The sequence below is a fragment of the Grampus griseus genome (assembly GCF_964374135.1).
Source record: "Grampus griseus genome assembly, chromosome: 1".
NCBI lineage: Eukaryota > Metazoa > Chordata > Mammalia > Artiodactyla > Delphinidae > Grampus > Grampus griseus.
The window spans coordinates 130,365,777-130,380,439 of record NC_139017.1 but is presented as its reverse complement, the minus strand read 5'-3'; the positions used below and the strand labels follow the sequence as shown (position 1 = coordinate 130,380,439).

The following is a 14,663-nucleotide window of genomic DNA, read 5'->3' as shown; positions in this document are numbered from 1 at the left end:
TTGACAACAATCTTTCACAACCCTGTAATCATCAATGCACATGGCAACGGATTAGAGTCAGAAAGTAAGACCAAGCTCTGGTTCTGCTGTTTCCTACTGCGTGACCCTGGCCACGTCCCTTCGTGTCCCTGAACCTTGGTCTTTCTTTCTTAAAAATTAATATAATTATGATCCATCCTGTATACCTCACAGGGCTTTTGTGAAAATCAAATGAGATAAAGGGTATAAATATAAAAATGTGTGGCAGTAACTTTTCTGATTACAAATTGATCATCATTTTTCCTGGATTTTCCTGTATATACATACATAGTCCTCTTATGCGACTTGATTATATATTTTGCCCTCGTGGTTCTCTCCTGGGTTCCAGGCACCTCAGGCATGTCTCTCTGACTGTCAGGCTTTGTAGGGATGTGAGAAGAGGTAAGGACTGGTTTCTTTCCTCTCAGATCCCCTGTGGCTCTGAACACAGTGTCTTACACGTAAAATATGTTGGCTGATGAGTTCACTGATTAAAGCTCCGATCTGCAGTCACTGATGGATTATGCTTCCCTGCCCGGAAGGCTGGGGCTTAGAGCAAAGAAAGGGGGTTGCAATCAGAAAAATCCTGGCTTTGCCGCATTCTGTACTTATGTGAATCTGGACGAGTTCACCTCTCGGTGACTCTTCCTGATCTGGTAAAGCAGGAATGCTTAACGACATTACCTCCCTTCTGGGGCTGGTGTGAGGCCTGAGCGCGGCACAGATGCTGTGTACACGTCAGCTATTATTGCATTTAGGAGCATTAGAGATGAGGTCTGACCATCGCCTGGGACGTGTGAATGCATCGTTAGGTGTCCTGGTTCCCCATTTCTCTGGAACCCAGACAGATCTTTCCAGAGAAGCTTGTTTGCTCTTTGGTTTGCTTATGCTCAGCCCTGAGGTAATGCTTGTTTACTGCACTAACCAGACCATAGGTTTCCCTCCAGACTCCTCTCTTTGAGTGGTATTAAAGCCAGATGACATATGCAGATGTCTTCCTGTCTGCCTCCTGCCTGACTTGGGGCCCCCTCCCTCCTGGTCTGGCTCCATACAATTTAATTCAACCACCATTTACAGATCACTGCTATGGCCCGGTGCAGCGCTGACCCTGGAGATACAGAGAGAAATAAGTAGTTTAGCCCGGGAGACTCCTGGCCTCCCAGCTCACTCCTATTTAACCTGGTACCTGCAGCTCCCCTCATACGTAAAGCCCCAGAGGATGCTGAAGGGTGAAGCTGCACTATGAATTCCCATCCCTTCCTTGGTGACCTGGAATGGGTCCCTTACTCTCCTAGAGCATTGGTTTCTCCTGTATAAGAAGGGCATTGATTTTGATCATTAGTGAGCATTCCCCCTTCAAGAGGACCAATTTAGAAAGAAAAGATTTGATATGTTTCTGGAAAACATATTATTTAAAATGAAAACAGCTTTACTGAGTCCTATGGAGTAGGTGGGTGAAGATACTTTGAAAACTAGAGAGTAAGCTACAAATGTCTGTTTCTTGCCACCAATAGAATTGCTAGTATGTGACATGTGCAAAGAGACTTTGCCATCAGGTTAGGCTACTGTCTGCAATCACTTTGGGGTCGGGGTGGTGAGCAGAGTTAAATAGGTGGTTGGGAGACAATTTTCTATTTTCTATGGGTCTCTTGGCTTTCTGCATATTTAGTGAGTCAGGCAGTATGTGACCTTTTGTTCTAGACTATCTTTTTAAGGATGAATGTACAATGAACAGCGTTGGAACTTAGAGACAGTGTCCCCTCCAGAACAGAGGGCAGACACGCTTACTATCCAGTATGAAAGATTCAGGTTCGCTAAGCTCAGGGTTCTTCCCCAGTAACACAATCTACTCTGTGTGCAGGGATCTGGCCCTCCTCACACCGCCCTGTGCGAAGTGGGAATTGGGACTTGGGGAACTGGTATAAATACCAATGCTCTGACTACTGTTACTGCTGTCAGTAACACACTGTCCTTTGTCTCTTGCACAAGAGTCCTGGGTCATCTGCCAGCATCCACGACACACGTTAGCTTAAAAATCTCAGACCCTTTACACTTCTTTTTTTTTTTTTTTTTTTTTTTTTTTTGCCATACGCGGGCCTCTCACTGTTGTGGCCTCTCCCGTTGCAGATCACAGACTCCGGACGTGCCGCTCAGCGGCGGCCATGGCTCACGGGCCCAGCCGCTCCACGGCATGTGGGATCCTCCCAGATCGAGGCACGAACCCGTGTCCCCTGCATTGGCAGGCGAACTCTCAACCACTGCGCCACCAGGGAAGCCCCCTTTACACTTCTTGAGAGTTAGGCTACACTGATGATCACTCTGGGGGGAAATGGAGAGTGGAATGCACTCTGCTTGTTCTTCTATTGGTCAAAGATGGACAAGTGGCCTTTCGAGGAATGCCCACTGTTCCATATGGAGCTTTGTCTACTGGCTAAGGGCCACACCCCTACTCTGTGTTCTCAAGTGGACGGGCCCAGAAGCTGAACAGAGACATCCCAACCCTCTGGACTGCTTTGTAATTTATGATCGAGGTGGATCTCCTGCAGGGGCTTTCTAGAGCACAAATAGCAAACGCCTTCTCAAGGTGCTAACATTTGGTTTGAGGAGTCAGACCCAGATGGAATTTGCCCAGTTTCAGACGGGGACATAGATTACAAGCTCATGACCCCTGTCCCAGCCTGTCTGGGTCTCAGGAGGCTCTGAGGAAACTGAATGTCCAGTCTTCGGACAGATGCCATTCGGAGGGCCCAGACTTCTCGGGTTAAAAACTCTACATGGATCTGCATGGAGTTTCTCACCCCAGTGGCAGAATAAAACTGGGAGGTGCCCGTGTTCGTTAAAGAGGAGATCATGTTCACACCTCCTACCTGAGTAGCTTGGATGTTCACATCTCCTTCTCGTAAGAGTTTCCAGACAACAGCCATGTCTTCATCGGTCTCTGCAGAAGCCAGGGGAGTGATCATCACGGCGGTGTAGCCAGCTTTGTTCTGATGGTCCACGTTGCAGACGCCTGCAAGAGAAACACCGAAGCTGGAACAGCTCCCGAGAGGCTGGAAGCCAGGCTTTAGCCTGTTCAACAGGATGCTGCCAGCTGGTTAAAGGGCCACAGGATAGAGCAATCCTTTCCCAGTGGTGGAATCTATGTTCTACATTTTTTAACAGCCTTTAACAGGGGCCACTTTTCTTTACAAGTTTTCTGAGGATACCCAGCAAGAAAGGTCCACAGGAGAGTCAGAGGTGGCCAAGGGGGCCAATGACCTTGACTTTATTTCCTAAAGTGGAGGACAAACATTATTCCTATTTTACAGATGAGGACCCTGAAAGTCAGTGAAGCTATATCAACTGCCCAAGTGAAGGAGAAGTGAGACCAGGACTCAGGTCTATCCGGCGCTAGAGCCCATCACTCACATGGCCTCACGTCACCCACAGGTGTGTATTTCAGGTCTGGTTCTATGTCTATGTGTAACTCTTAAGCAGCTGTCTATGGTTGTAGGTCTTTTCAAAGGCTAGTGATATCTTGTGCAATGGACCAGGGGACATGAAAAACACCCCAGGATAAACATGGGAAATCTTCCGGGAATAACCATTTTCATTTGAAAAGCAGAGTGGAAAATAAAACACTCCACAAATTTTTATATTAAAGCAATTAAGAATATACATTTCATAATAGAATGAAAAACTGGCATATTTTTAAGATGAAGTATTAAATGAGAACTCAAAAGAAATTTCTGCTTTGTAACCCTGGGGATATGCATTCATATCCCTTCTCACCAAAGGAGACATAGGAGATCTTCAGCCTGTTATCTGTTGTCTGAAGGCTCCCACTTCATAAGGGCGGTACAGTGTGGAAAACCAAATCTTCCCTGTACTGTTGCTCATGCAAAAAATCTACGTGTCTCTTTGGGACAATAATAAAACTATCTCAGTAAGGCAAGTCTGAGATTTTCTTAGCATTTCTTCTGTAAAATGGGGATAATAAGAGGACCTATAAGGTTACTGTGAAAGTTAATGAGTTAATGTATTAAAAGCACTTAGAACAGTGCCTAGCACATAATAAACACTCAATAAGTGTTAGCTGTTATTACTATTATTGTCCAGAAGGTTATTCTTGTCTTTACATACTTGCTACTTGCTCTTGAAGACTTAGAGCTTCATTGTAACAAATCTGGTTTACGACAAAATGTCAGGGTTACTTATAAGTTCTGTGCAAGGCCTTATCTTTGATAAAGGAGGCAGGAATGTACAGTGGAGAAAGGACAGCCTCTTCAATAAGTGGTGCTGGGAAAACTGGACAGGTACATGTAAAAGTATGAGATTAGATCACTCCCTAACACCATACACAAAAATAAGCTCAAAATGGATTAAAGACCTAAATGTAAGGCCAGAAACTATCAAACTCTTAGAGGAAAACATAGGCAGAACACTCTATGATATAAATCACAGCAAGATCCTTTCTGACCCATCTCCTAGAGTAATGGAAATAAAAACAAAAATAAACAAATGGGACCTAATGAAACTGCAAAGCTTTTGCACAGCAAAGGAAACCATAAACAAGACCAAAAGACAACCCTCAGAATGGGAGAAAATATTTGCAAATGAAGCAACTGACAAAGGATTAATCTCCAAAATTTATAAGCAGCTCATGCAGCTCAATAACAAAAAAACGAACAACCCAATCCAAAAATGGGCAGAAGATCTAAATAGACATTTCTCCAAAGAAGACATACAGATTGCCAACAAACACATGAAAGGATACTCAACATCACTAATCATTAGAGAAATGCAAATCAAGACTACAATGAGATATCATCTCACACCGGTCAGAATGGCCATCATCAAAAAATCTAGAAACAATAAATGCTGGAGAGGGTGTGGAGAAAAGGGAACACTCTTGCACTGTTGGTGGGAATGTGAATTGGTACAGCCACTATGGAGAACAGTATGGAGGTTCCTTAAAAAACTACAAATAGAACTACCATATGACCCAGCAATGCCACTACTGGGCATATACCCTGAGAAAACCATAATTCAGAAAGAGTCATGTACCAAAATGTTCATTGCAGCTCTATTTACAATAGCCAGGAGATGGAAACAACCTAAGTGTCCACCATCAGATGAATGGATAAAGAAGATGTGGCACATATATACAATGGAGTATTACTCAGCCATAAAAAGAAACGAAATTGAGCTATTTGTAATGAGGTGGATAGACCTAGAGTCTGTCATACAGAGTGAAGTAAGTCAGAAAGAGAAAGACAAATACCGTATGCTAACACATATATATATGGAATTTAAGAAAAAAGAAAAATGTCATGAAGAACCTAGGGGTAAGACAGGAATAAAGACACAGACCTACTAGAGAATGGACTTGAGGATATGGGGAGGGGGAAGGGTAAGCTGTGACAAAGTGAGAGAGTGGCATGGACATATATACACTACCAAACATAAAACAGATAGCTAGTGGGAAGCAGCTGCATAGCACAGGGAGATCAGCTCGGTGCTTTGTGACCACCTAGAGGGGTGGGATAGGGAGGGTGGGAGGGAGGGAGACGCAAGAGGGAAGAGATATGGGAACATATGTATATGTATAACTGATTCACTTTGTTATAAAGCAGAAACTAACACACCATTGTAAAGCAATTATACTCCAATAAAGATGTAAAAAAAAAAAAAAGTTCTGTGCAAGGGAAAAAAAACCCAACAATATTTGTTTGACATTCTCTCCACTCCACCCCAAACAATTTTTCAGAAATGTGTCATAGTGAACCAGAATGCCAATGGATACAGTTGGGCTCAGGTATCAGCAATTTCCTCGCCTGAAGCCTCTCTGACCACTGTCATGACAAGCTGGGCTATGAAAGCCGAATAATAACTCCATGCATCGCCTCACAACTCTGTTCTGATAAAGACGGGAATATCTGCGTTGCCACGTTAATGACTTCAAAATTTTTACCCCGTGACTCTTTTATGTTTGCTTTTAAGATGCATAAATGAGCCTCAGGTTACGATTCTCTATACTCTCTTCAGAAACGTGACCTATAACTCAGTAGAGTGAGAACTAACTCCTACCCAGGGGCTCTGAAAAGGGGCTGAGGACCCCTGGCTTTCACAGCAGATGTTTCTGAGCAGCTCCAGGGAGCAAACCAACCTCCCCGGAGGCGAGGAGAAGGCTCTTGACTGAACATCCTCCAACTCGGCCAGCTTCCTCTTCTGCAGAGGCGTCCTGGCGAAATAGAGGACAGATCACAACGGACTAAAGGGGTGGAGGTGCACCCATGGCTCTCTTCTCAATAATGATGAGTCACTTCTGTGCAGCCCTTTACAGTTTGTAATGTGCTTTCCAGATGCTTCACAAATGGCTGGGAAGGGAGCCCAGTTTGGAGTGGGACAGATCTGCCCTCCTCAACACCCCGACTACAGTGAGGGAAAGGAATGGCGCTTTCAGACCGTCTCCCCAGCCCCCTTCATTCTTTATGCTTGCGGCTGTTGTGCTATTTCAGCATGTTAAAGGGGAAAGCTTCCAAACCACTTTAGGGTTGATGAGTATTGACTGGACCTCAGACAACATCAGCAGAAATTTATAACAAACAAATCAAAGGCTGTCTGTTCTCCAGGCTGGCCTGGCCCAACCAGAGGACTTCTAACAGGCTGCAAGCCTGTGAGCTACTTAGAGATGAAGGTGCTACATTACGAATCTTTAGAGTTTTTGTGCACATAATAGGTGCGCCTAAGGTCTCACAGTGTCCCTGGAACCTAGCTTCGGGTAGTAGAAAAATGCCCAGGTTGGGAGGATGACAGATCATGGTTAGAATTCTGGCTTAGTTACCTACTGGCTCTGTGACCTTGACCACAGAACTTGACCTCTCTGAGCCTCAGTTGTCTCACTTGGAAAATGCATTAAATATCTGCTTCACAATCCCCGCAAGGACTGCATATGGCAGTATTGCACTGTGTCTGGGCTGGGGAAGGCACTCAACAAACAGTAGGTGGTGTTGTTATTCACCTTCTATAATGAAAGGCCCTAACATTGAACACAGTAAATGCAACCCAGAGGCATGCTCCTTTAATGATGTGCCTTTCTCAACAGAGCTACCATTTTTAGGGTATCCATGAATCCCTGAAGAATGTTAGAATTGTAACTTCGTCTTCGTCTGATGATGCAGAAAGAACTTCAGGCTGTCATTATGTACATCACCTTTCCATGCAGGTAAGGAGCCTCAAGGCTGCTTAATGGAATTTTGGAGAATGAAAGTTTACTGGGATTTAACCTAGCTCCCAGGAATCATCCGTCCACTCGTTCATCTAACGGATATTTTCACTCGACACCCACCATGAGCCAGGAACTGGTCTAGGTGCTGGGGATACTGAAAGGAAGGGGACAGACGAGAGCCTCCCTCGGATTAACTGCGTTCTGTTAGACTCAGAGAGAAGTGACAAGCAAAGGTCACCTGAAGAGGAACTTGGTGTACTGCTAGAGGGAGATGCGACAGCCACTTCAGACGGATCACCAAGAAGCCTTCTGCGGTGCCGTCTGAGCTGTGACTTGAATGATGAGAAGAAGCCAGTTATGAGAATAGTTTCAGGGAAAAGGATCCAGATGGAAAGAAAATGCAAACGTCCTAAGGAGGGAATGAGCGTGGTGAGTTTGAGACCCACACGTGGCTGGAGTGGAGGGAAGGAGGGTGCATGGTGGTGGCGGAGAGAGCAAAGGCAGGCAGGCCCAGGCCATCTGGGATTCCTGAAGGCCAAGAGCAAGGGGAAGCCGTGGGAGGGATTTAAGCGGGGGCGGGGGGGGTGGGGAGGACAAGACACAAGTTGGGGGGAAGCTGTTGGATCCAAACTTCAGACTTCCTGATGCCTGTTTAAACTCCCCCTCCAGCTTCCTAAGTAAGGGTGTACTGTTCTAGCATGCGCTCTAACTCCTGGTTGCCACGGTATCGACTTCAAATCCCAGCAACACACTTAGTCGTTGCATGATCTAGAGCAAGTATGTTGACTTTTCAGAGTGTCACTTTCATCACCTATAAAACAGGAATAATCGTCCTAATAACAGGATCGTTATGACGATTAAATGACATCTCAGGGGCCAGGTGCTTAGCAGAGGGCCTAATCCGTGTAGATCATTTGCGGTTTTATACCTCTTGTAGGTACCCTCCTATATATCCCTCATACAGCCCTCCTAAGCTCACTGATGACATTCGACTGGGACCCACACACCTTCAGTCGGTCCCATCCCCCGCCTGTCCACACAGGCACTCCTAGGCTGCTTGGTGCTGTCACACGCTCTGCAGAAAGTCCACTCTAAGCCCTGTGAGGTGGACTCAGCAGACGTAGAGTTCTTTGTTTGACTATTAACCACCCTTTCCAGCCCCTAAGACGAGCAAGGCCATTTGCAATGATCCTCCACCAGAGGGAAGAGTCTTCCCTTCCTCCAGACTTCCAACAATTAAGAACCTAATGCTCACTTCCCTTCTCTCCTCCTCAAATCCCTCTGGACCTTAACCCACTCTCCCTTCCTTTTGCTTCCATCTCGGAGGAATAAATATCCCAGCAGCTTGCCTATGCTGACCTCGTCTGCCTCTGCTGTGGATTCCAGGTTTTTCCAGCTCCTCGAAAACCTTGCTCCATCAAGCATCTTCTCTCCTTTGTATCTTTAATCTCTCTCTCTCTCTCTTTGTCTCTCTCTGTCTGCCCCTTTCTCTCTCTCTGTCTCTCTCTGTCTCTCTCTGCCTCTCTGTCTCTCTCTCTCTCGGATTCTTCTTCTCAGCCAACAGACATATTCAGGTCTCCTCCATCCCCATTCACTCAAAAATAACTCTCCCCATCCTCTCCTGCTTCCTCCAGCTATCGTGCTACATCACTGCCTTCCCTAGCCCATGAACGTCACTCCTTTCACTTCTGAAATCTGGTTTCCTCCCAACAGGCCCCTGAAACAATTGTTTCCGAAGTCATCAGTGACCCCTTCCCAAATCTGCCAACCAACCCCAGGCATCATCCTTCAGGGACACTACAGTACAGTATTTGACCCAGTGGACAATCTCCTTTCTTCCTGACATTTTCGTCTTCAATGGCCTGGGACTTTTCTCTGTCTGCCAGAACCTACATGCTGCAGTGCACATCTCCTGCTCTCTAAACAGGGTATTATCTCACTTCTTTTGAGCCCTGAAATCCCATTCTGCGCCTCTCTCTGGGGAGCCATCATGCCGTCCATCCTGACTGTCAGGCTGTAAGCTCCTGGGGAGGAGGACTCACGCCTAGCTCACCTTTGCACCTCTGGTGGTAGTCAGTATGGACCTCATACGTAGTTCACAAATCTCTGATGAAGGGTGAATGAATCAAATTGAGTCAAACTGATCAAATGGAGTCATGACTCTTGTTACAAAGTACTTATGAAGATGGAAAATGTGACCTTTCCTAGAGGCAGCGTGGTATAGATCTGGAGCTGGACAAACTGAACATGAAGTGTGACTCTACCACTTACCAGCATTGTGACCTGAGCAAGTTTTATAACTCTCTCAGCCTCAGTTTCCTCAACTGTAACATGAGAACAATAATACCTACATCACAAGAGTGTTGTGAAGAATAAATGACATAATAAAGGAAAAAATGGTCTAGCCCAGCTCCTAGAACACAGGACGAACTCAGAACAGTGAAGAATCCCCTCCTGGAAAGAAGTGGGAACAAGAAGTGCCTGTCACAGAGGGACCCAGGCGGCACAGATGCAGCCATTTCTGACCTGTTTCCAGCAGCAGCCTCACGATGGAGAAGCTGGAGTGGGATACGCTGTAGTGAAGAGCTGTGTTGCCATTGCCATCAGCCAGGTTGACAAGCAGCTTTAGCAAGTGTGGGGAGTGAGGCTGGACCCCGCGGAGGTAGGTGGCCACCACAGCAGGGCTGGATGACTTCCGGCTGGAGACCCGGAACCACTCTTGACTGATGGTATTTAAGCTCTGCTTCTGAAAGATCAACAGATTCCAGTTCCAGGAGGTTACCTACCTGGGTGCTCCAGCTGGGGTGTTAATTTCCACTAGGAAAGGTCAGCTTAGGATGCTTCCACTTCTATCCCTTCAGCTCCCTCCAAATCTCCGTGTGATTAACTCCTAGAGGGCTCAGAGCTAGTGGGGTCCCCATGCAGCAGCACACTTTGAACCCGTGGGATCGGTCCCACATATGAGGTAGACAGGAGGATTGAGAGAGCAACACAGTAGCCAGTAACACAGCACATTACTCGGGGACAGTTTGAGTCTACTGTACGTTTCGATCACATCCCCCATATGCACAGGATAACCATGACCCCCTCTTTCACGCATCTACACCAGCCTATGTGACCCTAGCCCAGACTCCACCAGGGCATGTGCATGTTTTTAACAGGCATAGCTGGAAAGTCACAACATTTTACTACTGGGAAAAATGCACACTGAAAGCTAAGACAAACAACATGCCCAATTTATGCTTGAAGTAAAACCCAAACAGATGTGCTTGAATTATTTTTGGCTTTTAAGTTTTGCGAGGACCTTCAGAGAAGATGGTGTAACAACCCATGGCAGGACCGCACCATCTGCAGTATTCAGCTCCTTTATAACCATGAACGCAAATGATACCAACTCTGCATGTGACATGACCTAAGTGTTTAAAATGGAACCTGACTAGATTATTTTTCTAAAGGGGAGGAGAAACGATGAGGCTGTGACTATTAGAGATGATTCCATATTCATTCTGGAAAGGGCACTGAATTAGGAGTCACTACACCCTAGGGGCCAGGCATAAGTCCTGGCTCAGCTGTGCGACCTTGGAAGTCCTATAACCTTTCTGAATCTTTCCTGTCTGGTCTATAAAATGGCAGTGAAAAAACGGCTGGGTCCCTAACTTCCCATGCTCTACAGAGTGAGGTCCTTGCACAACCAGCTTTGTCTCTAAGGTGGAGAGGGGGTGTCCTGTGCTTTGATCCTAAAGTGGGTGTGATGTCAGGTTTGTATGTCCTCCGATCGATCTTCTAGGCAGAAACAGCAGAAACTTTTGTGGCTGAAACACTTCTTATATATCGGAATATCTCCTTTACCATGGAGTCTTCAGGAGAATCTGGAGAAAGTTCCTAATATTAAGGAACATAGTGGTAGATTTTAAATGAAGATCTAAGAAACAACTTAGCTCTGTAATTCATTTAAGAATAAGAAGCAGGAGCTTTAATCAACATCCACCTCACATCTTGGTTCTTTAACAATCTGGGAACAAGTTATTTGCCAAATCAGCGAAGATAAAATACTCATGAAAATGGACTAATCAATCGTTTTTACTCCTAAGGCTCTTCCGCAAAGGAGAACAAAATGGGCTTTAAAAATGCTTACAAGCTGTTACACGTTGGGTCTTATCAGTTGCTCTCACGACTTGGGAAAATGTGTCTGTGCCAGTACCTCTTGATTCCAGCAGAAACTAATCCTTACATGTTTAAATCTCCATGGTCCATGATGGTGTTAAGGAACAAACAGGTGTATTTTCTTGCTTTTGGTCTCTTGACCCATAGATGCACTTTCAAGAAAAACAGTAAAGACTACAGAATGAAATGCCAGGGCTTGAGGGTAGTGGAGACATGCGGTCCACCACCTTCCTTTTATTAATGAGGAAAACACGGCCCTGAGCGTTGAACTGACTCACCCAATATCTCACCGCTATCTAGCGGTCCTGGGAATAGAACCACGGTTCCCATTCCACCCGCTCTTTTCCGCTCTACTCACGGTTCTCTCAAACTGCAAGGCAATTTTGAGCCTAAGCCACAAAAGTTCTATGACACATTCAGGTTGGGACGCCTAATAACACTTGGTAAGTGCCTCTGCGCCGCAGGCCTGGTTCCTGTGCACAGGCATGGGTTCCGCTTTCTCAGCAAAATCCATCACCTTGGGTAGCAGAGTTTGGGCAAATGAGAGAACAGCCAGCGGACAGGGACCCGTGCACACCCACACCGCTGCCTCAGGCACGGCACCCAAGTCACCCAGGTGAAACTTAAACAGTATAGAAATCTTTATATGATGATGAAAAATCAGAGTACCAAGAGCTGGTCAGTGGTCGTCCCGGTTTCTGGCAGATGTTGGCTCAATGCCCGGCATGCATTAAGGAATTCCTCTGAGGGTTTATATCTAAAGAAAAAAAAATATATGTATGTATGTGCATATATATATATATATTATATCAGTCTCCATGTGGATAAAGAAAAAAGTCCCCTACCTTGACTTTCACTCTCATCTTTTACCTCTCAGCGACTCAAACACCCAAACTGGGCAACTTCCCAGGGTCAGGGGCATTCCTCAGAAATACTGGGTGAACACAGCCTCCTGACAAGGAGGCTTGGCTTCTGAGCTCTTCTGAAGAGTGAGTTAAGCGCATTGCCCCTTGGATCCTGCTGTTTTCGGGGGGCAGGAGCAGACCACCAAAGCATTTTGGGGGCCACGGGCCCAAATGCCATTCCTGACACGCTGGGAAAGGGAGAGTTATCTTTCCGACTTTGGAGCCAACATTTTCTGCCTGAGTGACTTGACAAATCCAAAGGACTCAATGCACAGCAGCAAATTTCTTCCGGTTACTCTTCCATGAAGGATACAGTAAGTGCTAATTGAGTCAATAAAATGAAAAGCGATTAAGCTGGGGGCGCTCTCAATGATACGCACTCCTCCTGTGCTAGTATAAGGGCAGACTCAGCACTGAGAGGCCTAGGTTGGGAGTCAATGGCATTGGTCACCGAGAAGCTCCGCTCTCATCGCGTCCTTACAGCGCTGCTATTTCGCAGCAGCCCTGAGGCACTGCTGGACAATGAGCTGCCATTCACTGCTCATCACTCCTTCAGCAACCAGGCTGGGGATGATGGTAACGATAATGAATGGTACTTGTTATTCTCATTTCTCCCATTTATCAAGAGCCTACTATGTGGCAGGCACCGCAGAAGGCATTTTGCATACTTTTTGACCTACTTTTTCTCATCCAGTCCTCAGATCAAATCTATCGGGTTGCTACTATCCGCATTTTACAGATGAGGAAACTGAGGCGAACGCAGCTAAAACACACCGTGGCAGACGTAGGATTTGAATCCAAGTGTGTCCAACCCCAAAGTCAGTACTCTCTTCATCATGCCACGTGACCTGTCATCACTTTCAAAAACAGGGTTATGTCAGTATGGCCAAAGGGAGAGGCAGAAAAACAGGTGGGAGAATCACAAAAGACGTGCGTTGAAACACCATCTCTGCTAGCTGCGTCACTAACTTCTCAAAGCCTCTGTTTCCACATCTGTAAAGTGGGGCTTATAATAATTTCTACCTTACAGATTGTTAGAAGGATTACATCAAGAGAATACCTGTAGAGTCCTTCACATTTTCAGTGCTAAGCCCATATTAGCTTCATATGCAGAGCTCTGTCTATGACAGTATATCCCATGAAGGCAGAAGTTAGATCTGTTTAGTTTAACCAATGCACTGTACCTGGCATAGATTGGAAACTCAATAAATATTGGTGAATGGATAGATAAATGAATTAACAAACAACCAGATGAAAGGGTGAAAAAATGCCCTTGCTCTTTCTCAGAGGATCAAGTGCCCCATCTGTCCCCATCTGACTCACCTCTCAGCCTTGGGATGGGGAAGCTCTTCCCCAGGCCCGCTTTGCTGGTCTGTGTCACGAGTGCCCTCGGGAATGCCCTGCCCCGCCTTGTAGCTGAGGTGGGCATCCTTGCCCCGCCTAGATTCTGGGCCATCACATTTCTTCTCGGCCTCGCTGTCAGACAAATCTTCTGGGGAGGTGTCCTCACTGCTGGTCTCCTCACTCGAGGTGGTCTCATAGCTGGGAAAGGAGACAAGGTCACTCGTTCCATGCTTCCTGCCTGATGCTCGTGTCAACACTAATGAGAACTCGGTGGGCTTTAAACGACACTTCCGTGCTTGCTAACCTCGTCCTCCATTCTCTACACTTGCAGTGCTGGGCAAGGGGACTCCCAGGAAACCTACTGTCAGAGGAACATGCTTTTAAGAGCTCTGTACCTTTAACGCTGGAGGCCATTTGGGGAAAAGGGTAATTAACTAAGCTCTTTGCAACAAACACAGGAACAGCCCATGGCCTAACTGGTCGATGCATTCAGATGATCCAGGTATCCAAGGCTCTCATGGAAGAGTTTGATTCTGGAACCCTAATGTCCTGTCCTGAGAGAGACCCAGATCTAGGCAAACGTCCCCCACCCTGAGTTCTCTGAATTGCCTAACAAATCTTCACATCTCTGGGTGACTGTGAAGCCTCCCTTTGGCCGCCCTGTTCTATCCCAGCTTACAGCTGACAAGGGAGGAACCATCTGTGTTCACTCCTGGCAGGGTTCCATGGGACACGTGAACAGTTGGGATACTTGAACCTAGCACCTGCCTTTCTCAGTTGCTGTTTCAACCACGGTTTAAAACAGCAAAAGTGAGGGCGTGGGCCACTTGAATGGCCTTCCCTCCCCAGCAATGATCCTTATGTTCAGTCATATGCAACTCTATTGAGGTGGCAGACCAGAGACCAGAGAGGAAAGTTCTGGAAGATGTATTGATCCCTCTGCTGATGGTCAACAGGAGACCTCCGATGGAGGATGCTCCAGTTAAGATGAAGATTTCGGGTTCTTGGCCTACTGGCACTGC

The 14,663-nt window shown here is 46.3% G+C and overlaps 1 protein-coding gene across 2 annotated transcripts in view; it reads right to left on the bottom strand.

The window, feature by feature from the left end:
* The window catches only part of KANK4 (KN motif and ankyrin repeat domains 4), a 38,501-nt gene that overhangs the window by 6,428 nt on the left and 17,410 nt on the right, over nucleotides 1-14,663 (bottom strand). For both annotated transcript variants that reach the window (XM_082666556.1, XM_082666557.1), the window contains exons 5-8: nucleotides 13,621-13,839; nucleotides 12,062-12,149; nucleotides 9,755-9,974; nucleotides 2,886-3,028 (exon numbers count right to left, since the gene is read on the bottom strand). In XM_082666556.1, the coding sequence (XP_082522682.1) occupies nucleotides 2,886-3,028; nucleotides 9,755-9,974; nucleotides 12,062-12,149; nucleotides 13,621-13,839 (670 nt within the window). The remainder of the gene's footprint in view (nucleotides 1-2,885; nucleotides 3,029-9,754; nucleotides 9,975-12,061; nucleotides 12,150-13,620; nucleotides 13,840-14,663) is intronic.